Here is a 24198-nt window from a genome sequence, read left to right on the forward strand (position 1 = left end):
CTCTGATCAACCCTACTCCTCGGCCAGAGCGGCCAGTGTGAGGTCAGAACGCTCTGATCAACCCTACTCCTCGGCCAGAGCGGCCAGTGTGAGGTCAGAACGCTCTGATCAACCCTACTCCTCGGCCAGAGCGGCCAGTGTGAGGTCAGAACGCTCTGATCAACCCTACTCCTCGGCCAGAGCGGCCAGTGTGAGGTCAGAACGCTCTGATCAACCCTACTCCTCGGCCAGAGCGGCCAGTGTGAGGTCAGAACGCTCTGATCAACCCTACTCCTCGGCCAGAGCGGCCAGTGTGAGGTCAGAACGCTCTGATCAACCCTACTCCTCAGCCAGAGCGGCCAGTGTGAGGTCAGAACGCTCTGATCAACCCTACTCCTCGGCCAGAGCGGCCAGTGTGAGGTCAGAACGCTCTGATCAACCCTACTCCTCAGCCAGAGCGGCCAGTGTGAGGTCAGAACGCTCTGATCAACCCTACTCCTCGGCCAGAGCGGCCAGTGTGAGGTCAGAACGCTCTGATCAACACTACTCCTCGGCCAGAGCGGCCAGTGTGAGGTCAGAACGCTCTGATCAACCTTACTCCTCAGCCAGAGCGGCCAGTGTGAGGTCAGAACGCTCTGATCAACCCTACTCCTCAGCCAGAGCGGCCAGTGTGAGGTCAGAACGCTCTGATCAACCCTACTCCTCGGCCAGAGCGGCCAGTGTGAGGTCAGAACGCTCTGATCAACCCTACTCCTCAGCCAGAGCGGCCAGTGTGAGGTCAGAACGCTCTGATCAACCCTACTCCACGGCCAGAGCACCCAGTGTGAGGTCAGAACGCTCTGATCAACCCTAATCCTCAGCCAGAGCAGCCAGTGTGAGGTCAGAACGCTCTGATCAACCCTACTCCTCGGCCAGAGCGGCCAGTGTGAGGTCAGAACGCTCTGATCAACCCTACTCCTCGGCCAGAGCGGCCAGTGTGAGGTCAGAACGCTCTGATCAACCCTACTCCTCGGCCAGAGCGGCCAGTGTGAGGTCAGAACGCTGGGATCAACCCTACTGCTCGACCAGAGCGGCCAGTGTAAGGTCAGAACGCTCTGATCAACCCTACTCCTCGGCCAGAGCGGCCAGTGTGAGGTCAGAACGCTCTGATCAACCCTACTCCTCGGCCAGAGCGGCCAGTGTGAGGTCAGAACGCTCTGATCAACCCTACTCCTCGGCCAGAGCGGCCAGTGTGAGGTCAGAACGCTCTGATCAACCCTACTCCTCGGCCAGAGCGGCCAGTGTGAGGTCAGAACGCTCTGATCAACCCTACTCCTCGGCCAGAGCGGCCAGTGTGAGGTCAGAACGCTCTGATCAACCCTACTCCTCAGCCAGAGCGGCCAGTGTGAGGTCAGAACGCTCTGATCAACCCTACTCCACGGCCAGAGCACCCAGTGTGAGGTCAGAACGCTCTGATCAACCCTACTCCTCAGCCAGAGCAGCCAGTGTGAGGTCAGAACGCTCTGATCAACCCTACTCCTCGGCCAGAGCGGCCAGTGTGAGGTCAGAACGCTCTGATCAACCCTACTCCTCGGCCAGAGCGGCCAGTGTGAGGTCAGAACGCTCTGATCAACCCTACTCCTCGGCCAGAGCGGCCAGTGTGAGGTCAGAACGCTCTGATCAACCCTACTCCTCGGCCAGAGCGGCCAGTGTGAGGTCAGAACGCTCTGATCAACCCTACTCCTCGGCCAGAGCGGCCAGTGTGAGGTCAGAACGCTCTGATCAACCTTACTCCTCGGCCAGAGCGGCCAGTGTGAGGTCAGAACGCTCTGATCAACCCTACTCCTCAGCCAGAGCGGCCAGTGTGAGGTCAGAACGCTCTGATCAACCCTACTCCTCGGCCAGAGCGGCCAGTGTGAGGTCAGAACGCTCTGATCAACCCTACTCCTCAGCCAGAGCGGCCAGTGTGAGGTCAGAACGCTCTGATCAACCCTACTCCTCGGCCAGAGCGGCCAGTGTGAGGTCAGAACGCTCTGATCAACCCTACTCCTCGGCCAGAGCGGCCAGTGTGAGGTCAGAACGCTCTGATCAACCCTACTCCTCAGCCAGAGCGGCCAGTGTGCGCTCTGAACACTCCGAGAGTGAAACGCTCTGAATTTACAAACGGACAATCTAAAAGCGCTCTGAATTTACAAACGACCAGAAGGCACTTTGAGCGTACTCTGGCACTCCCGATTGAATTTACGAACGCACCCATAATCAATATAGTTGCTTATGACATCACAATGCCTTCTTGCGATAAGACAGTAGACAAAATGGTGTGATACTTACATAACTCGCCTGAGTACTGTCCCTGTCCGTTGGTCCCCAGGAAGTCAATATGGTCTGTGGCAATTCGTTGGTGTGGCCCTCGAGGTCCCTCTCCCTTGCGTGGCCCCGTGGAGCCCTTGGAGGAGGCTGTCCCAGAGGAGCTGTGGCCCCCGGGGGAAGGGAATGAGGGTTTACTGTAGGGAGGCAGGCACCCCTCTTCTGGACAAACACACAGAGGGAACAATTCAGATTGTTACTACTAACCCTGACTGCAGTTGAGAGTGTTATATTTATTTAAAATTAAATTAACCTTTATTTTACCAGGCAGGTCAACTAAGAACAAATTCTTATTTAAAATGACGGCAAGAGGAAAAAGGGCTCCTGTGGGGCAGGGGGCGAGGAAAATGTATTCTCATTTACAGAAATTACATGGGGAGGGACAACAAAAGTGTTTACATTCATTTTGGGGGGCTAGGTAAGTGTTTGGGCAGCCGTAGGTGGATTGGCTGGGTGGTGTTGGTTGCAGAAGGTGCTATAGTGAGACAGAAAGCCTGTTGGCAGACCTCCCTCCTAATGACATCTGCAGTGTGTTGGTGCCAGCGGGCAGTGTGGGCTCACACATGGGTCCCCCAGCTAACGCCCTTATGAAGAGGGGAAAGGCAACTACAGTTGTTAGTGTCTGCTTTGGCACCCCTGCTGCAGTTGTTAGTGTCTGCTGTGGCACCCCTGCTGCAGGTCAGTATATTGTAGTGTTGACCTGCTGTGGCACCCCCTGCTGCAGGTCAGTATATTGTAGTGTTGACCTGCTGTGATACCCCTTGCTGCAGGTCAGTATATTGTAGTGTTGACCTGCTGTGGCACCCCCTGCTGCAGGTCAGTATATTGTAGTGTTGACCTGCTGTGGCACCCCCTGCTGCAGGTCAGTATATTGTAGTGTTGACCTGCTGTGACACCCCCTGCTGCAGATCAGTATATTGTAGTGTTGACCTGCTGTGACACCCCCTGCTGCAGATCAGTATATTGTAGTGTTGACCTGCTGTGACACCCCCTGCTGCAGGTCAGTATATTGTAGTGTTGACCTGCTGTGGCACCCCCTGCTGCAGGTCAGTATATTGTAGTGTTGACCTGCTGTGGTACCCCTTGCTGCAGGTCAGTATATTGTAGTGTTGACCTGCTGTGGTACCCCCTGCTGCAGGTCAGTATATTGTAGTGTTGACCTGCTGTGGTACCCCTTGCTGCAGGTCAGTATATTGTAGTGTTGACCTGCTGTGGTACCCCTTGCGGCAGGTCAGTATATTGTAGTGTTGACCTGCTGTGGTACCCCTTGCTGCAGGTCAGTATATTGTAGTGTTGACCTGCTGTGACACCCCCTGCTGCAGATCAGTATATTGTAGTGTTGACCTGCTGTGGTACCCCTTGCTGCAGGTCAGTATATTGTAGTGTTGACCTGCTGTGGTACCCCCTGCTGCAGGTCAGTATATTGTAGTGTTGACCTGCTGTGGTACCCCTTGCTGCAGGTCAGTATATTGTAGTGTTGACCTGCTGTGACACCCCCTGCTGCAGATCAGTATATTGTAGTGTTGACCTGCTGTGGTACCCCTTGCTGCAGGTCAGTATATTGTAGTGTTGACCTGCTGTGACACCCCCTGCTGCAGGTCAGTATATTGTAGTGTTGACCTGCTGTGGTACCCCCTGCTGCAGGTCAGTATATTGTAGTGTTGACCTGCTGTGGTACCCCTTGCTGCAGGTCAGTATATTGTAGTGTTGACCTGCTGTGACACCCCCTGCTGCAGATCAGTATATTGTAGTGTTGACCTGCTGTGGTACCCCTTGCTGCAGGTCAGTATATTGTAGTGTTGACCTGCTGTGGTACCCCCTGCTGCAGGTCAGTATATTGTAGTGTTGACCTGCTGTGGTACCCCTTGCTGCAGGTCAGTATATTGTAGTGTTGACCTGCTGTGACACCCCCTGCTGCAGATCAGTATATTGTAGTGTTGACCTGCTGTGGTACCCCTTGCTGCAGGTCAGTATATTGTAGTGTTGACCTGCTGTGGTACCCCCTGCTGCAGGTCAGTATATTGTAGTGTTGACCTGCTGTGGTACCCCTTGCTGCAGGTCAGTATATTGTAGTGTTGACCTGCTGTGACACCCCCTGCTGCAGATCAGTATATTGTAGTGTTGACCTGCTGTGGTACCCCTTGCTGCAGGTCAGTATATTGTAGTGTTGACCTGCTGTGGTACCCCCTGCTGCAGGTCAGTATATTGTAGTGTTGACCTGCTGTGGTACCCCTTGCTGCAGGTCAGTATATTGTAGTGTTGACCTGCTGTGACACCCCCTGCTGCAGATCAGTATATTGTAGTGTTGACCTGCTGTGGTACCCCTTGCTGCAGGTCAGTATATTGTAGTGTTGACCTGCTGTGACACCCCCTGCTGCAGGTCAGTATATTGTAGTGTTGACCTGCTGTGGTACCCCTTGCTGCAGGTCAGTATATTGTAGTGTTGACCTGCTGTGATACCCCTTGCTGCAGGTCAGTATATTGTAGTGTTGACCTGCTGTGGTACCCCTTGCTGCAGGTCAGTATATTGTAGTGTTGACCTGCTGTGACACCCCCTGCTGCAGGTCAGTATATTGTAGTGTTGACCTGCTGTGGTACCCCTTGCTGCAGGTCAGTATATTGTAGTGTTGACCTGCTGTGGTACCCCTTGCTGCAGATCAGTATATTTTAGCACGGACATGCTTTGGCACCTTCTGAACTCTGATGTGCATCAGTCAACTTTGAGAGCCTTCTAAACTCTGCTGTGTATCAGTCAACTTGGAGAGCCTTCTAAACTCTGCTGTGTATCAGTCAACTTGGAGAGCCTTCTAAACTCTGCTGTGTATCAGTCAACTTGGAGTGCACTTGTTATTGTCTTCTGAAGATGAATCTGATGAATGTGATACCTCTCTGTGTCTGTCTGTCTGTCTGTCTGTCTGTCTGTCTGTCTGTCTGTCTGTCTGTCTGTCTGTCTGTCTGTCTGTCTGTCTGCCTCTCTGTCTGCCTCTCTGTCTGCCTCTCTGTCTGCCTCTCTGTCTGTTGCTCTGTCTGCTGCTCTGTCTGCTGCTCTGTCTGTCCTGGCACAGACAGGACAGGAACACAGCATGGCGAAGTCTAATGACTCCACACACAGACAGATGGGTGGAGTGGTGGAGTGGCCGCTGTTTGTCTGAGAGGAGAAAGCTGGGGTGATTAGACTGCATCTGTCTGGCTAGGGCCTTCTGCCTGGACTGGGCTGGAGCCGGACACCATTGGCGACGCCTACAGGCTGTGTGTGTGTTTGTGTGTGTGTGTGTGTGTGTGTGTGTGTGTGTGTGTGTGTGTGTGTGTGTGTGTGTGTGTGTGTGTGTGTGTGTGTGTGTGTGTGTAGGGGGGAGCATTCTGGAAGACAAGTGCAAGTGGCAGACAGTGCAATCTGTTCATGGGAGCTCAGTCTCCTCTCAGCAGGAGATTGAACACCAGGGTTTAGTAAAGGCTCTGGTCTGCCAAGGCACCGCGGCCATCAGGACCCTGCTGTCACACAGCTAAGGGCTCTGGATCTCTCTCTGTACAGCAATGGCTGCTGACCTAACCACATATCTACTGGCTCCATACTGTGGTGTGGAATATGAGTTCTATCCTACTGTTCTAAAGTAATGTTCGCCCACATCCAACACCCTGCCACAAGTGCAGGATACAAGAAATTGTCATCTGCAAATGAGAACGAACACCTGCGCACTGAATGGAATGTTTGGATCGGGTCGAATCTTTCAGACAGTGTGCTGGCATTTTGACTTGCTTCTACCCTCCAGTCCAGTACCTGTTTTGTGTCCCCTGCGTGGGTCGTCTCCTCGGTCCATGGATGCTAGTCTGTCCTGGGCCTGGCGGTGCCGCTCCAGAGAGGTGCGTGTCTGTCTGTCCATGCAGCTCTTCATCTCCTCCAGCCCAGACAGGGGCATGGCACCACACATGGGCTGGCGCTCCAGGGACGAGGCCTTCTTCTCGGCTGGGGGGCACACGCCGCCTACACTACGGGCTCCCTGGATAGGCCCTGGTCCCTGGATGGGCGGGGGGTCAGGGGGAGGAGGTAGGTCTGGGAGGGAGGGGTGATGTGGTTAACTACATTGTTACAGTCTGGTGATATATCAGTAATCAGTCAATCAGTATTAATCAGTAATTGTATTATAGTCCAAGTCCTTATAGATCAGGGCTCTCCAACCCTGTCACTGGAGAGCTATCCTCCTTTAGGCTCCAACCCTGTCACTGGAGAGCTATCCTCCTTTAGGCTCCAACCCTGTCACTGGAGAGCTATCCTCCTGTAGGCTCCAACCCTGTCACTGGAGAGCTATCCTCCTGTAGGCTCCAACCCTGTCACTGGAGAGCTATCCTTCTGTAGGCTCCAACCGTGTCACTGGAGAGCTATCCTCCTGTAGGCTCCAACCCTGTCACTGGAGAGCTATCCTCCTGTAGGCTCCAACCCTGTCACTGGAGAGCTATCCTCCTGTAGGCTCCAACCCTGTCACTGGAGAGCTATCTCCTGTAGGCTCCAACCGTGTCACTGGAGAGCTATCCTCCTGTAGGCTCCAACCGTGTCACTGGAGAGCTATCCTCCTGTAGGCTCCAACCCTGTCACTGGAGAGCTATCCTCCTGTAGGCTCCAACCCTGTCACTGGAGAGCTATCCTCCTGTAGGCTCCAACCGTGTCACTGGAGAGCTATCCTCCTGTAGGCTCCAACCGTGTCACTGGAGAGCTATCCTCCTGTAGGCTCCAACCCTGTCACTGGTGAGCTATCCTTCTGTAGGCTCCAACCCTGTCACTGGTGAGCTATCCTTCTGTAGGCTCCAACCCCAGTTGTAACTATCCTTATTCACCTTTTTAACCAGCTAATTATTCAAATCAGGTGCGCTAGATTGGGGTTGGAGTGAAACCCTACAGGACAGTATCTCTCCAGGAACAGGGATGGAGAGCTCTGCCCTACAGGACAGTATCTCTCCAGGAACAGGGATGGAGAGCTCTGCCCTACAGGACAGTATCTCTCCAGGAACAGGGATGGAGAGCAAACCTACAGGACAGTATCTCTCCAGGAACAGGGTTGGAGTGAAAACCTACAGGACAGTATCTCTCCAGGAACAGGGTTGGAGTTAAAACCTACAGGAAGGTATCTCTCCAGGAACAGGGTTGGAGTGAAAACCTACTGGACAGTATCTCTCCAGGAACAGGGTTGGAGTGAAAACCTACAGGAAGGTAGCTCTCCAGAAACAGGGTTGGAGTGAAAACCTACTGAACAGTATCTCTCCGCTGATACAAAGTTCTGGGAAAGTTCTGGTTAAAGCCGTCCAGGATCCCTCTCTTACCGTCTGCACTGGCGTCTCTCCTGTGGGGCGCGGTGCCCTGTCCCCGGGGCTTGCGGGTGGGCCGGGCAGCCCTCTGGTGGCCCAGGCTGTGTGTGCCCACCGTGCTGCCATCTGTAGAGAAGGGACTGTTGGGCCGGGGTCGGTGGGACAGCCCTTTACCTGGAGAAGGAGGGAGAGAAGTGGAGAGAGAGGCCACTGGGTTAGTGAAGATACTGAGGGGAACATGGAGAGAGGTTGGTTAAAGAGCATGCCTGGGAAGAGAATGTTGATTTCCAAGCAGGAAGCTCGCAGGATCCCATGGAAGGTTCAGTTAGTTCATCAGTCACCAGAAATCCTCAAAATCACTCCATTATTTTGACAATGAGAAAGTACAGGCAGTGTTAGAAGCCTGCAAAGAAATCACCAGTGAGTTCACCCAGATAATTTTCCTCTATCCCAATTTCGTAGGAGTCAGAGTGCAAAGCTGGAGGAAAGTTAGAGTTGAATCAAGGTTTGTATCCTTTGTTCAGCCACATATTGTAGAGCCATGCAGATTCTCCACCAAACAGCAGCAGAGCGGAGAAAACACCAGCCAGCAGATGGCAGGAAGTAGATCAATCACTGCATCTCCTTCTGAGTCATACAGAGGTTCCAGAGAGAACAGGCTGGAGGGGCTCCACTCCTCATATACCAACCTCTCTTGGCCAGGCTGGTGCCCTCCAGGTGGTAGCCTGCCTTGTCAGCGGCTGCCACCAGGGCCTGGGCGAAGCTACAGTGGGTGTAGAGGGACCCGTCAGAGGAGCTGCCCACACTGGACCTGTGGCTGGAGTAGTGACGGTCATCTTCCTCTGAGGCTGACCCCCAGCCGTTAACCATGGACCCTGAGGGACACCACCAGCTAGACCATCAGAGCACTGCGCAGGGTGTGTGTGTGTGTATGTGTTCACAAATCAAGTAAGAGTCTCTTTAATATCCAAGCGCATCATTTTTATAGCCTCCAGACCCCAAGCGAGGAAATTCCACAGACACAAAAGGCCTCGAATGATCTGCCATATTGAACATCTGCGCTGTCGCTGTAGGTTGCAATGGATTCATGTGTTGTGTAATCTTATAATGAGGGTTAATATCAGGTTGTTAAGGCTCCATCTCAGGTGTCTCTGTGCTGCAGGGCCTCGGTGTTGTGGCAGGTCAATAGTTGTTTTCTACACTCCTTCTGTTCTGCCCATCATTAAACACACGCTCACACACACTCACACACACGCCACACATACAGAGGCCTCTTGAGTTTAGCCTGCTTTTGATAAAGAAAAACAACACTCCTGTCCAGAGCTGAGCCCCAGTATTACCTGAGGTGACACTCCTGTCCAGAGCTGAGCCCCAGTATTACCTGAGGTGACACTCCTGTCCAGAGCTGAGCCCCAGTATTACCTGAGGTGACACTCCTGTCCAGAGCTGAGCCCCAGTATTACCTGAGGTGAAACACCTGTCCAGAGCTGAGCCCCAGTATTACCTGAGGTGACACTCCTGTCCAGAGCTGAGCCCCAGTATTACCTGAGGTGAAACACCTGTCCAGAGCTGAGCCCCAGTATTACCTGAGGTGACACTCCTGTCCAGAGCTGAGCCCCAGTATTACCTGAGGTGAAACACCTGTCCAGAGCTGAGCCCCAGTATTACCTGAGGTGACACTCCTGTCCAGAGCTGAGCCCCAGTATTACCTGAGGTGACACTCCTGTCCAGAGCTGAGCCCCAGTATTACCTGAGGTGACACTCCTGTCCAGAGCTGAGCCCCAGTATTACCTGAGGTGAAACACCTGTCCAGAGCTGAGCCCCAGTATTACCTGAGGTGACACTCCTGTCCAGAGCTGAACCCCAGTATTACCTGAGGTGAAACACCTGTCCAGAGCTGAACCCCAGTATTACCTGAGGTGAAACACCTGTCCAGAGCTGAACCCCAGTATTACCTGAGGTGAAACACCTGTCCAGAGCTGAACCCCAGTCTTACCTGAGGTGAAACACCTGTCCAGAGCTGAACCCCAGTATTACCTGAGGTGAAACACCTGTCCAGAGCTGAGCCCCAGTATTACCTGAGGTGAAACACCTGTCCAGAGCTGAGCCCCAGTATTACCTGAGGTGAAACACCTGTCCAGAGCTGAACCCCAGTATTACCTGAGGTGAAACACCTGTCCAGAGCTGAACCCCAGTATTACCTGAGGTGAAACACCTGTCCAGAGCTGAACCCCAGTCTTACCTGAGGTGAAACACCTGTCCAGAGCTGAACCCCAGTATTACCTGAGGTGAAACACCTGTCCAGAGCTGAACCCCAGTCTTACCTGAGGTGAAACACCTGTCCAGAGCTGAACCCCAGTATTACCTGAGGTGAAACACCTGTCCAGAGCTGAACCCCAGTCTTACCTGAGGTGAAACACCTGTCCAGAGCTGAGCCCCAGTATTACCTGAGGTGACACTCCTGTCCAGAGCTGAGCCCCAGTATTACCTGAGGTGAAACACCTGTCCAGAGCTGAGCCCCAGTATTACCTGAGGTGACACTCCTGTCCAGAGCTGAGCCCCAGTATTACCTGAGGTGACACTCCTGTCCAGAGCTGAGCCCCAGTATTACCTGAGGTGACACTCCTGTCCAGAGCTGAGCCCCAGTATTACCTGAGGTGACACTCCTGTCCAGAGCTGAGCCCCAGTATTACCTGAGGTGACACTCCTGTCCAGAGCTGAGCCCCAGTCTTACCTGAGGTGACACTCCTGTCCAGAGCTGAGCCCCAGTATTACCTGAGGTGACACTCCTGTCCAGAACTGAGCCCCAGTATTACCTGAGGTGACACAGATGAAGCAGCTCACTAAACACTGTGTTGAGTCAAACACCTAATGGTATAGCTGTTATAGACACCTGTCTCTCTTGTCAGGCCTTGTTAATGCACTTCACGATCTGTGGAAAGTCCTGCAGCATTGACTTGTGATATAGTAGGAATACCAAATCAATGAAGCTCAATTATATCACTAAACCAAGGCAGCAGAAATATGAGCCTGTTGTATCACTGTCAGGAAGATTTAAAGACAAAAAGGGGAAAATGTCACATGCAAAATAATCAATATCTAGATTTCGCAGAAATACTGGAAGCTTATGGAAACCCTTGTGTATTGTGAGTGTTTTTCCTATCTGTGTTACTGTTAGTATGTCTAGATCCTTTAAGATACTCCTAAATAAATCCTTTCCAGTACTTGCAATAAAAAGTTTCATCGTGCCAACAAAAATATGCCACTCTGGCAGGGGAGATTACAGTCCACTTATACGACAGCTTTCTGAGAGGCTTGCTTGGCAGACACAATGAAGTGGCACTTACCCAAACACACACGCACACACACAAAATCCCGTGGTCCGCAGACAAGCACATGAGACAAAAATGAAAAGCAGAGTGTGGATGGTGTGATGACGAAAATGGGGAAATATGGTACAGAGCTCAGATGGAGGAGTAAAGGTCATGGGGAGAGAGGGGCGAGGGCAAAGACGGAGCAGCAGGGATGAGAGGGGTACTGAAAGGGGGGGGGGGTCAATGTGGAACAGAGGGGGTGAGAGGGGTCAGTGGAAACAGAGGGGATGAGAGGGGTGAAGAGAGGGGGGCTGAGATGGGGGGTTCAGTGTGGATCAGAGGGGATGAGAGGGGTACTGAGATGGGAGTCAGTAGGGTGACAGAGGGATGAGAGGGGTGAGGAGAGGGGGTCAGTAGGGAGTAGAGGGGATGAGGGGTACTGGGATGGGGTAAGTGGGAACTGAGGGTGACAGTCAAAAGTCTGGCCAAGGCAGACCCATAGAGGAGCAGGCATGCCAGAGGTCTGGCCAAGGCAGGTCCATAGAGGAGCAGGCATACCAGAGGTCTGGCCAAGGCAGGCCCATAGAGGAGCAGGCATGCCAGAGGTCTGGCCAAGGCAGGTCCATAGAGGAGCAGGCATGCCAGAGGTCTGGCCAAGGCAGGCCCATAGAGGAGCAGGCATGCCAGAGGTCTGGCCAAGGCAGGCCCATAGAGGAGCAGGCATGCCAGAGGTCTGGCCAAGGCAGGCCCATAGAGGAGCAGGCATGCCAGAGGTCTGGCCAAGGCAGGCCCATAGAGGAGCAGGCATACCAGAGGTCTGGCCAAGGCAGGCCCACAGAGGAGCAGGCATGCCAGAGGTCTGGCCAAGGCAGGCCGATAGAGGAGCAGGCATACCAGAGGTCTGGCCAAGGCAGGCCCATAGAGGAGCAGGCATACCAGAGGTCTGGCCAAGGCAGGCCCATAGAGGAGCAGGCATGCCATAGGTCTGGCCAAGGCAGGCCCATAGAGGAGCAGGCATGCCATAGGTCTGGCCAAGGCAGGCCCATAGAGGAGCAGGCATACCAGAGGTCTGGCCAAGGCAGGCCCATAGAGGAGCAGGCATGCCATAGGTCTGGCCAAGGTAGGTCCATAGAGGAGCAGGCATGCCATAGGTCTGGCCAAGGCAGGTCCATAGAGGAGCAGGCATGCCAGAGGTCTGGCCAAGGCAGGCCCATAGAGGAGCAGGCATACCATAGGTCTGGCCAAGGCAGGTCCATAGAGGAGCAGGCATGCCATAGGTCTGGCCAAGGCAGGCCCATAGAGGAGCAGGCATGCCAGAGGTCTGGCCAAGGCAGGCCCATAGAGGAGCAGGCATGCCATAGGTCTGGCCAAGGCAGGCACAGAGAGAGACAGGAGAGGATCAACCAAAGCCAACCACACACATGCACCAGCTGTACTGACAGAGTCCCTTTCATACTACACTTCTCACTGGAACACAACGTTAGTCCAGTACTGTAACTGTCATAAAACTCAATATCGGATTTATGTTTGCGTAGCCAAAGGAAATCAGGAAACTACCTAAAAGTGCTTTTCAATTTCTCGCCCCTGAGCCCCTTCACATCATTGTTGTGATTTGTGCAGAACCCAACTTAAACAAGGCCTCAGGGAACTAAAGCTTTCAACTACCAGCTCACTTTATAACAGTTTTTCTCTCTGAAAAAAGATGGCAGCAAATGATTCACAAATGAATGGAAAACTTCAATAAACCTGGGAAACCGTGTGAAAACTTTCAAACCTTACACATTCCAATGCTACTGCACTGACTGAAAATACCCAAGACACTAACTACTTTCTGGCCTTTATCTTACCAGGCTATTTTTCTCTCAAACTACTTCTCTCTGAGTTTTGATTCTAAGAATAAAAATGTAAAAAGTGAGAGTGCAATTCTTCTGGGTCCAATCCTCCCACAAAGACTAGTGCAGATATTGAAGCATAAGCAGAGCAAGAGACAGCCAAACCAAGGCACTGAGGCTTCCTTCCAACTCCTCTCCTTCAGCTCAGAACCACTGCCTCAGCACATCACATCACAAAGTGAGTTTCCAGCCACACTAACTGCAACTCACTACTACTCCAGTGTGTCTTTGGGACACTGCTATCCCTGACACGTCAAGCAAACTTTGGTCTTGTTGGCATAATGTACTAACAGTAGAATCTAGCTTTCTCTTTGTGGTCTTGAATTCTGCAACAAACCGTGCATAATCTACTTTGCATGAGTGCAATTGTATTCTTTTCCATAGGATTCAGATGAAGGTTCCATGCAATTTTCAAATGACTAGGTATCTAATAACCATCTCTCACCTGCTATGCTCCTTGTGCTAATGGTCCAGGCCAATAAACAGGAGCTAGCCACTAGCCAGAGGCAGTAAACAGGAGCTAGCCACTAGCCAGGGGCAGTAAAAGGGAGCTAGCCACTAGCCAGTAAACGGGAACTAGCCATGGGCATTAAAATGGAGCTAAAGTAGCCACTAGCAAGGGACAGTAACGGGAGCTAGCCACTAGCAAGGGACAGTAAATGGGAGCTAGCCACTAGCAAGGGACAGTAAACAGGAGCTAGCCACTAGCAAGGGACAGTAACGGGAGCTAGCCACTAGCAAGGGACAGTAACGGGAGCTAGCCACTAGCAAGGGACAGTAAACGGGAACTAGCCACTAGCAAGGGACAGTAAACGGGAGCTAGCCACTAGCCAGGGACAGTAACGGGAGCTAGCCACTAGCAAGGGACAGTAAATGGGAGCTAGCCACTAGCAAGGGACAGTAAACGGGAGCTAGCCACTAGCAAGGGACAGTAAACGGGAGCTAGCCACTAGCAAGGGACAGTAAACGGGAGCTAGCCACTAGCAAGGGACAGTAAACGGGAGCTAGCCACGAGCAAGGGACAGTAAACGGGAGCTAGCCACTAGCCATGGGCATTAAAATGAGCTACAGTAGTCACTAGCCAGGGGCAGTAAAATGAGCTACAGTATTCACAAGCCAGGGGCAGTAAAATAAGCTACAGTATTCACTAGTCAGGGGCAGTAAAATGAGCTACAGTAGTCACTAGCCAGGGGCAGTAAAATGAGCTACAGTATTCACTAGCCAGGTGCAGTAAAATGAGCTACAGTATTCACTAGCCAGGTGCAGTAAAATGAGCTACAGTAGTCACTAGCCAGGGGCAGTAAAATGAGCTACAGTATTCACTAGCCAGGTGCAGTAAAATGAGCTACAGTATTCACTAGCCAGGTGCAGTAAAATGAGCTACAGTAGTCACTAGCCAGGGGCAGTAAAATGAGCTACAGTATTCACTAGCCAGGTGCAGTAAAATGAGCTACAGTAGTCACTAGCCAGGGGCAGTAAAATGAGCTACAGTATTCACAAGCCAGGGGCAGTAAAATGAGCTACAGTATTCACTAGCCAGGTGCAGTAAAATGAGCTACAGTAGTCACTAGCCAGGTGCAGTAAAATGAGCTACAGTAGTCACTAGCCAGGTGCAGTAAAATGAGCTACAGTAGTCACTAGCCAGGTGCAGTAAAATGAGCTACAGTATTCACTAGCCAGGTGCAGTAAAATGAGCTACAGTATTCACTAGCCAGGTGCAGTAAAATGAGCTACAGTATTCACTAGCCAGGTGCAGTAAAATGAGCTACAGTATTCACTAGCCAGGTGCAGTAAAATGAGCTACAGTATTCACTAGCCAGGTGCAGTAAAATGAGCTACAGTAGTCACTAGCCAGGTGCAGTAAAATGAGCTACAGTATTCACTAGCCAGGTGCAGTAAAATGAGCTACAGTATTCACTAGCCAGGGGCAGTAAAAGAAGCTACAGTATTCACTAGCCAGGTGCAGTAAAATGAGCTACAGTATTCACTAGCCAGGGGCAGTAAAAGAAGCTACAGTATTCACTAGCCAGGTGCAGTAAAATGAGCTACAGTATTCACTAGCCAGGTGCAGTAAAAGCCAGGTACCTCCTGCCACTAAAACTGATTTATCCTGACGGAACAGCTCATCTGCATGTCATTAAGCAGGGATATCGTTCCCCCTGACGAGCGGGAGGCTCCACCTGTCCACAGGAGACGTGACCCCACTCCCCCTAGTCCTCCCTGCCAGGGGGTTGATGGGAGAATAATCACTCAGAGAGACACAGCTCTGAGATCACTGAGGATGTTATACTGCAGCATTAGTAACCCTGGGATACAGTACCTCTGTGTTTTCATATCAGCCTAGCCATGGGCATTTAATACAGCCGCAGGTGGATTCACCTTTGTCTTTAGAAAAATATGCTGTATTACGCTGTGCATGACATAATACAAAGACAAGCACACACAGACAATCTCTCTCGTGAAAAATCATTTCAGGGCCAGCGGTGAGAATGTTTGATTTAGTGGCCTTTGGTGTAACATTAAGGAAACAGAACTATTTCCATATTATTAAAACAATAACACATCTATAATGTTGGGCTCTACAGAAAGCTGCTCCTGCACTCATCTTTCCACAGCCACAAAATGGTGGCCACGATAAATCTCCCCTTCCTCCTCCTTACTCTCTCTACCCCTCCCACTAACTCTGGAGATGGGACCGTGTCTGTGCTGTCAAACGGTGGGGAGCAGGGAGAGACTTGTGGAGAGATAAGAAGAAATAGTGGTGTCTTCAGAGTAATACAGTGCAGGAGAGATGCAGCAGATTAGGGCCCAGTCGCAGCTTTATATTCCTCTAAATATATCAACAGCAGCATGTGTCACAGCCGCCACAGCCCCTGTTCCATCATCCCACAGAAAAACTACACTCTGGGGCTACAGTCGACAGACCAGCCAAGCAGCCGTGTCAACCCTCTCTCCCTCTTTCCATGTCCCTCTTTTTATAGATACACTATATCTCTTCCTCCCCCTCTCTATTTCTCTCTCTCTGTCTCTCTCTAGATATGTCTCTTCCTCCCCCTCTCTATTTCTCTCTCTCTGTCTCTCTCTAGATATGTCTCTTCCTCCTTCAATAGATATACTGTTTCCCTTTTTCTCTTCCATTCTTCGTTCTATCCCTCCCAACTCAAAAAACACAGAACTGCTGCTTCATCCTGTCTATAGTATCAGCCATGTTCAGAATAGAGGACTTGTATGTCCTGTTCAGTCGGTATGAGAGACGCAGTAGGATACAGCCGTGCTGTTTCTGCTTCTCCAATGTCATGCCCTTCACATGTCTCTCTCCGACAGACGGCTGTAAAAGCTTTCAGTGAGTTGTAAAAATGGAAATGGTGCCTCCAGTCTGGAATGGAATATTCCATACGTGAAATGTATTCTAAATCTCTTATGGACATGGCACTCGCTGACGCTTTGTGTGAGCTCTCTGTCTCTCTCTGTCTCTCTCTGTCTCTCTCTGTCTCTCTCTGTCTCTCTCTGTCTCTCTCTGTCTCTCTCTGTCTCTCTCTGTGTCTCTCTCTCTCTGTGTCTCTCTCTCTCTGTGTCTCTCTCTCTCTGTGTCTCTCTCTCTCTGTGTCTCTCTCTCTCTCTCTCTCTCTCTCTGTGTCTCTCTCTGTGTCTCTCTCTCTCTCTCTCTCTCTCTCTCTCTCTCTCTCTCTCTCTCTCTCTCTCTCTCTCTCTCTCTCTCTCTCTCTCTCTCTCTCTCTCTCTCTCTCTCTCTCTCTCTCTCTCTCTCTCTCTCTCTCTCTCTCTCTCTCTCTCTCTCTCTCTCTCTCTCTCTCTCTCTCTCTCTCATGAATCAATAGTCAAAATGCAGTCTGTAACTGTAGGCAAAAATAAGTGTAAGACGTATTTATTATACTGAACAAAAATATAAACGCAACATGGAACAATTTCAACGATTTTACTGAGTTACAGCTCATAAAGGAAATCAGTCAATTTAAATAAATGAATCTATGGATTTCAAATGACTGGGCACACAAATACCCTCCCTTGGGCTAGAAACTTGTTGCAGGTCACAGAGATTTTTATTTAACCTTTCTTATCTTTTTAATCACAAAACACACTGTTTCCACATACATGGTGGCAGAACTGCCCTTTAAATTTGATATGTTACCTGATAAAGGGTCTGTGATCTTTTTAAATGACTGTGGAATGACAACTGAACATGCTTTTGTATTTAACATCTTTTTGTTTTGGAGAGCGATTTATTTCTGTGTAATATCCAAACCATTCCTCCGAGAGTGGCAGGAAACTGCATAAAATCAGGCAGATTTGAATCCTAATGAAGGGGGGAAGAAGTTCCAATACCTTCTGTTCTGTCCACATGTCATTGTATCAGTGCAGTATCTCACCTGTTACGGAGCTGTCTAGGTTGTCCATGCTGGACCCTGGCGTGTGCTCAATACCATAGAGAGGCCTGGACATCTCATAGCTGTCATCCTCCTCCTCTTCCTCATCCTCCTCATCAGGGATGTCAGTCTCCAGGTCAGACACCAGGGTGCTGGACACATACCCCACCGGAGGTGTGGGAGCCTGGGGAGGGAGGGGGGGGAGGGAGCCACCCTGCATGAGCCTGTCAGAGAGTCAGAGTAATATGGGTTATCATCATGCTACAGGTACACACCAAAACACAAAGACAGGAGAGGGTGGGCTGCTGGTGGGGGGACAGCAAGAGCTGGGAAGAGAACCAATGTCAAAAGACATCAAGAAAGACAAAGCTGGTGAATGAAAGACAGGATGACATAAAGAAGGAATCCGAGATAGACGAAAGGAACTGTCAAGCTAAATTTAGAAATTCTTTCAGATTCTGCCACTTTGAATGAATTGGGACAATTCCACTAATTCTACGTCTCTCCTCCTTCCATGCCAACACAATGACCCTGTAATTGCAGTTGAAGAGGGTACAATGGGCCCGCTCTCTAGGCCTGTCGACACGAGGCTGTCACCCCTCAAGCAGCCCACTCCGCTCCGCGCCCGCCTCACGTGGCTGACAGACCCGTTTGTTTAAGGAGCGACGTAGTGTCTTCGAGACGGTCTGCGGCGAGAGGGATTCTGATTCTGATGTAATTACTGGCTCTTTCCTGTTGTCAAAAGATGCTCTCAAACCCAATGCAGTCATTACCGGCTAACACCACAGCTCCTTCCTGACAAGTCTACCCTATTCCCTCTACTGTAATGAATGGATGCCAGTCTCTCCCTCTTTCCCTCCCTTCATCCTTCGTTCTCTCCCTCTCTTCATCCTTTGTTCTCTCCCTCTCTTCTGACAGGATGAAACACGGCCTTCATCTGCTGTGCATGAGCACCACAACAACGTTATGTGTAGCAGCATGGGCATGGGATGCAGCCTTAACAAGTCAGAAGGGATAGTCATGTAAGTGGCAACACTGGCCCATTCAAATGACATGATTCATGAGCGTTTCTATTCTGCGCAACGCTGTCACTGTTTAGCTAAAATAACACCTAAATAAAACATTGAAGGGAGAAATAAATAGATAATGAAAGAAAAACACATCCAGCACAATATCCATAGTAGCCGTTCTCATATCACCCCATTTGAACCTTGTACTGTTTCTGTAGTATTCCCCTCCAGTGGGAGTACGTACCATGTCTGTTTGGCCATGTCCAGTTGGTAGGCACGGGTGATCTCGTCTAGGTGGGCCTGGAGCATGGGCTGCAACTCCTCCCGGGGAGAGGGCGTGAGGGTGGCCGTGGACTGCTGACCGAAGGACACCGCTGCTGGAGACGAGGCCACTCCACGCATGGGTGGGGTGGGGACCCTCTCTTCCTCCTCCTCTAGCTCATCCTCCATTCCCTGGTGGAGGTAGGTCTGCACGGGCATGGGAGGACCCCAGCCATCACTCTCATACCTGGGGTGGCCACACAAAGAGAGAGAGAGAGAGAGAGAGAGAGAGAGAGAGAGAGAGAGAGAGAGAGAGAGAGAGAGAGAGAGAGAGAGAGAGAGAGAGAGAGAGAGAGAGAGAGAGAGAGAGAGAGAGAGAGAGAGAGAGAGAGAGAGAGAGAGAGAGAGAGAGAGAGAGAGAGAGAGAGAGAGAGAGAGAGAGAGAGAGAGAGAGAGAGAGAGAGAGAGAGAGAGAGAGAGAGAGAGAGAGAGAGAGAGAGAGAGAGAGAGAGAGAGAGAGAGAGAGAGAGAGAGGGAGGAGGAGGAGGGGGGGTAAGAGAACACTAGTCTGAAGAGACTAGACTGTCTTTCTTTTGGTGACGTGCCAGACTACTGTGACCTTGTCAAACGTTCTAAAGGACTTCAGACTAGTGTGACCTTGTCAAACTTTCTAAAGGACTTCAGACTAGTGTGACCTTGTCAAATATTCTAAAGGATTTCAGGCTAGTGTGACCTTGTCAAACGTTCTAAAGGACATCAGACTAGTGTGACCTTGTCAAACGTTCTAAAGGACTTCAGACTAATGTGACCTTGTCAAACGTTCTAAAGGACTTCAGACTAGTGTGACCTTGTCAAACGTTCTGAAGGACTTCAGACTAGTGTGACCTTGTCAAACGTTCTAAAGGACTTCAGACTAGTGTGACCTTATCAAACGTTCTAAAGGACTTCAGACTAGTGTGACCTTGTCAAACGTTCTAAAGGACTTCAGACTAGTGTGACCTTGTCAAACGTTCTAAAGGACTTCAGACTAGTGTGACCTTGTCAAACGTTCTAAAGGACTTCAGACTAGTGTGACCTTGTCAAACGTTCTAAAGGGCTTCAGACTAGTGTGACCTTGTCAAACGTTCTAAAGGACTTCAGACTAGTGTGACCTTGTCAAACATTCTAAAGGACTTCAGACTAGTGTGACCTTGTCAAACATTCTAAAGGACTTCAGACTAGTGTGACCTTGTCAAAGGACTTTGTACATACGAGTAATGGAGCAGTGGAGGGAGTGAGGTTTTAATTTCCCATAACGGCGCTTATACATGCTGAAATAACACTAGTCGTAAAGAAAATGTTAATTAAAGGAATTTGTCAGTGCACACTCCATAGGACATAACTGTTTAAATCTGTGGTCATTAGGAGGCTCAGATTTACAGTGCAGAGGACTCCTCATTTGCCAGATAGCCTATTAAACCAGATGAGTGTCCCAGACTGAAGATGAAGGTTAGAGGACAGCACACCTCAACTAGGCAGACACACAGTTAAATGAGATAGTATGTGTGAGTGAATCTATTTTGGGATACAACTAACATTTTTAGCGTACACCTCCCCTGACTAAAGGCAGACTTTACATGAAGGAACCGGACGCCTGACAGTACTAACAATAACAGTTGCTTGAGGGTAATTTGGTGGGAAAAGAGCAGAGAGAGGCTAGGCAACATGGAAAAGAGAAAATAGTTTGAGTAAAATGTTTCCCTCATACTCAGTTAGTGGAGAGAGCTCACTGTGGAATCTCTCTATTTTTATCTCTGTTTTGGGTCTTTCCCTCTCTCCCAGCTTGAAACAATGTAGTCCTGACATTCTTTCCCTCAGAAAGAGAATCAGCAGAATAGATTGATTTGTCAATCCCGCTTGCCGCAGGTGACTGCAATGGTTAAACAATGCACTCATGAAGTTTCTCCCTCAGATAAAAATATGGGATGAGCAGATAGATTGATGTGAAACCATCTCTGTCCATCCTGCCTGCCTGGGGAGACAGTAACATACAGATCCCTCTACTTCTCTGGTGTAATTAGCCAGAGAGGAACAGCTAGCCAGGAGCACGACAATGTCCTATAATAACACACAGCAGTTGGTGGGATTCTACTTGAACTCAACAGTGTACTGTATATACATGTAAAAGCTAATGTTGTCCCCTAATCCCCTATTAGGAGTAACTGTCTCACTTTCGGCAAAGCCTGAATGAAGGATCAGACAATGATAGATACATATAATTGTTCTAATCAGTGTGGTAGAATCTAGTTGGACTGTATGGGCAGAGTGGGGACTGTTTTGCATCTCCATGGATGTATGGAGTGTATGTTATGGTGGGTGTGGCTCGTACCCTCCTCCTTCATAGTGCTCGTTGGGGTAGTGGTCCATCTCGGTGCCAGGGAGAGGGTGTAGAGGGGGAGGGGGCAGGGGCACGTTGGCCCAGCTGGAGCCATTAGCCTTGGTGGGTTTGGTTCCAACCTTGGCCTTCTTCTTCTTGCCCCCCTTACCACCTATGAACAGCAGAGATGGAGCGAGTTAGAACGATTGACTCAGACAACATGAAGAATTCAATTACTAGAAAAATCTATAAAACCATATAACATGGGTGGCTATGTGAAGTATTCACTGTCAGTCTAACAAACAGATATTGCCAACAGAAATCGATTGAACATATAAAGCTGAACATTCCTTCATTTCGAAACAGGTCATTTCAAACAGGTCATCTCCTTCTAAAAGTCACCCACATTCTCAAACAAACGGATTCAATGAGCCATGCCTGTCAGCAGCCTCACATCGAAGAACCTCAAGGACAAGTAATGAAAAGTGTGCTTCCATTGATTGATTTGCTGAAAGGCCTCAAATCTCCATAGAAACAGGGAGAGAGCAGCAGTAAAGAAGCAGAGGGTAGACCCCGGTCCTCCAGCCATCCCTTAGTGTCCCCGTTTCACTAGAGGTGTGGGTCCACAATGAAATATCTCACTAGAGGTGTGGGTCCACAATGAAATCTCTCACTTCAGAACATCATCATAATGAATGGGTCTGTGGCGTCTGTGTGGCCATAATAGAATTCACTGAGAGTCTATTACACTGTCATTGATTTGATTACGCAAGAGAGAGAGAGAAAGAGAGAGCTCCCCTTCCCCATCCATTTCCCCTCACACCCCTCTGAGACTGGATTCTCCTCTGCTCTGCCCCATCCATCTTTATAAATCTGCCAGCCAGGCCTACGTCTAGATTGGGGTTTAAATTATTTGGTGACAGTGAGGGTGGGGTGGGGGGGCTCTCTTTATCTCAGGTGATCTTTGACATCTAAAGCCCACTGTTATCTTTCTCAGTTGTCCTCAGTGTGGTCCGCAGGCCTCAGATCACTTGTCCTAGACAGGAAAAGGCTGCAGGCTCTGTGTTTTCCCTATATAGAGGACATACGAGCATGAGTCCCCTAAATAGAGGACATATGAGCATGAGTCCCCAATATAGAAGACATATGAGCATAAGTCCCCTATTTAGAGGACATATGATCACACGTCCCCAATATAGAGGACATATGAGCATGAGTCCCCTAAACAGAGGACATATGAGCACAAGTCCCCAATATAGAGGACATATGAGCATGAGTCCCCTATATAGAGAACATATGAGCATGAGTCCCTATATAGACGACATATGAGCATGAGTCTTTTTGTCTGTTCATTTCCAAACTGTCCTTGAAATGAAGATAACATATCTATGACCATTGCATGTGTGAGTTTGTGTATTTGTGATATGAGCATTGTATGTGTGTCTGAGGACTGAGAGAACTGGGAGATAAACTGAGTTTGGAGTCCTTTCTAGGAATCCACATTTGTGGCAGACTCCACTATCAGTTTGCCAACGGACACCTCACATCTCAATCCAGAAAATACTCCCCAGTTGACATCGCCAGCCACACATACAGGCTAGTGAAAACCATCCTTGGAGGCCTCTTGTGTACATTTGTATCTGTCATCTGTTGGTTAACCCTCACTGCCAAAGGCCTATAATCACGTTGCTCAGAGCCACAAAAAAGCAACATTTCAGGGAACCCTACATCTTGTGCCATGCAACACCATGTAATCTAATAGACTGTCCAGACAAGGACATGGCTACAAATTAGCTCAATGTCATCAAAAAAAGACTGTCCATCAACACTCAGGGATATTTTGGGAAATGCATCTCTATGATCCAGTACGGATGAGGTCAGAGACAGAGAAAATACAGCATATTGCTTTAGCAGTAGATGGAGAATTTAGTTATTTCACCATTTTCCCTATAAGATTTTAGCTGTTCCCGGGCAGAAATGTTCCCGTCAAAGATGATTGGATTGCAACAATGTTGCAGCAGAACATGAGAGATATTAGGACTGGGAGGAGGATAGTCTGATAAAGACTGGGAGTAATAAACTAACAACAGTAAGCCCAGGGCAGGAAGTACACTCTGAAAGTAATTGGGTTTCCTAATCGTTCCTCTGGGCGACGCTCGACTTTTCCCAATAAATGGCAAGCTGGCATGATTGCTCAATCACCCCGAGTCCCTCCTCACCGGAGCAGGCATCAATACTGTAAATGAGCCTCTGCCATGGAGGGAATGACGGCTGACACTGATGTTACAATCAGAAGCACCAACATATGAAAAATACAAAGAAAGCATTGGCTAGGAGCTACACAGGAAGTAGACATCAGACCCATCTATCGCTGACAAACACTGGGCCTGTCTTCAAAAGGAACTACCACCATATTTAGATGTGGAGCTGGGTATTTATACTGCCTGGTTTGGGCGCTTCCTCCCAGCATATAACTTTGGGGCCAAGCAGAGCCGAGCAGACTTGAGCTGCCTCTGTTTTTATTGGGTGCCTCAGCGCAGTGAGAGACACAGGCAGAGCCTCAGAATGGAGTCCAGAAGGAAGGACTCCACATACAGATTTAAACATAGCACTGAGAGAATAGATCAGACTGGGTTTTCAGGGAAGGAGGTGGATGGGCGTTTCTTAGAATACCTGAGTAACACTGTATTATGGGCTTATAATAATTGTAGAGAGGAAAGTCGCGCTATCTGACGTAAGACACATAGGGGTTACCATGCTGAACAGATAACTAGCAAGTGTGCCTATTTGTGAAATCATCCCAATATATTTGGTATGTGGGTGGGTGATGCAGCAGACTAGATCATCAGCACTGACGCCCCTACAGCCCTGAGCCATGTAGCTCATTAGGAGTGGGGTAGTATATAATTGGAGGAGAGGGGGGGAGTAGGTATGGATGACACCACTCCAAGAACAGTGAGAACATAACCCTTCTCCTGGGCTCCGGAATGAGATAATACAGGGATCATGGAGCTCACTAGCCAGCTATCTCTTCTCCTCTCCTCCTCTCTCCGCTCCTCCTCCAGTACTGTAGATTTTAATGATCAACACCCCCACATCCCCAGTGGAGACCCACGCAACCATGAAAGCTGCTCCATTTCTGTTCCTCTTCATCTGGTTCCTATCTCAGACCTAACGTTCATTATTTCCTCCCGAGCTTGTTGAAGCGAAGCACTGTGCTACCTACCTCTTTTAACTTCTTTCCTTTTCAAACGTCTTGTGATTCATTAGTTGACTTCAAAACATCAAGTGTAGTAAAGTTTCCTTCATTGTCACCCAAACTCTTGCCATTGTAGTTCTATAGTCTGTTGTAGCTCAGTT

The 24198-nt window shown here is 49.7% G+C and overlaps 1 protein-coding gene across 2 annotated transcripts in view; it reads right to left on the reverse strand.

The window, feature by feature from the left end:
• The window catches only part of robo2 (roundabout, axon guidance receptor, homolog 2 (Drosophila)), a 134647-nt gene that overhangs the window by 3566 nt on the left and 106883 nt on the right, over nt 1-24198 (reverse strand). The window contains exons 21-27 of one of the 2 annotated variants that reach the window (XM_038961080.1): nt 20851-21010; nt 18466-18729; nt 17215-17435; nt 8313-8498; nt 7639-7797; nt 6104-6376; nt 2290-2484 (exon numbers count right to left, since the gene is read on the reverse strand). In XM_038961080.1, coding sequence (XP_038817008.1) covers nt 2290-2484; nt 6104-6376; nt 7639-7797; nt 8313-8498; nt 17215-17435; nt 18466-18729; nt 20851-21010 — 1458 coding nt within the window. Of the gene's footprint in view, nt 1-2289; nt 2488-6103; nt 6377-7638; nt 7798-8312; nt 8499-17214; nt 17436-18465; nt 18730-20850; nt 21011-24198 lie in introns of both variants that reach the window. The other variant, XM_038961081.1, reaches the window with a different exon arrangement.

This window comes from Salvelinus namaycush, chromosome 23 (assembly GCF_016432855.1).
Source record: "Salvelinus namaycush isolate Seneca chromosome 23, SaNama_1.0, whole genome shotgun sequence".
Lineage (NCBI taxonomy): Eukaryota > Metazoa > Chordata > Actinopteri > Salmoniformes > Salmonidae > Salvelinus > Salvelinus namaycush.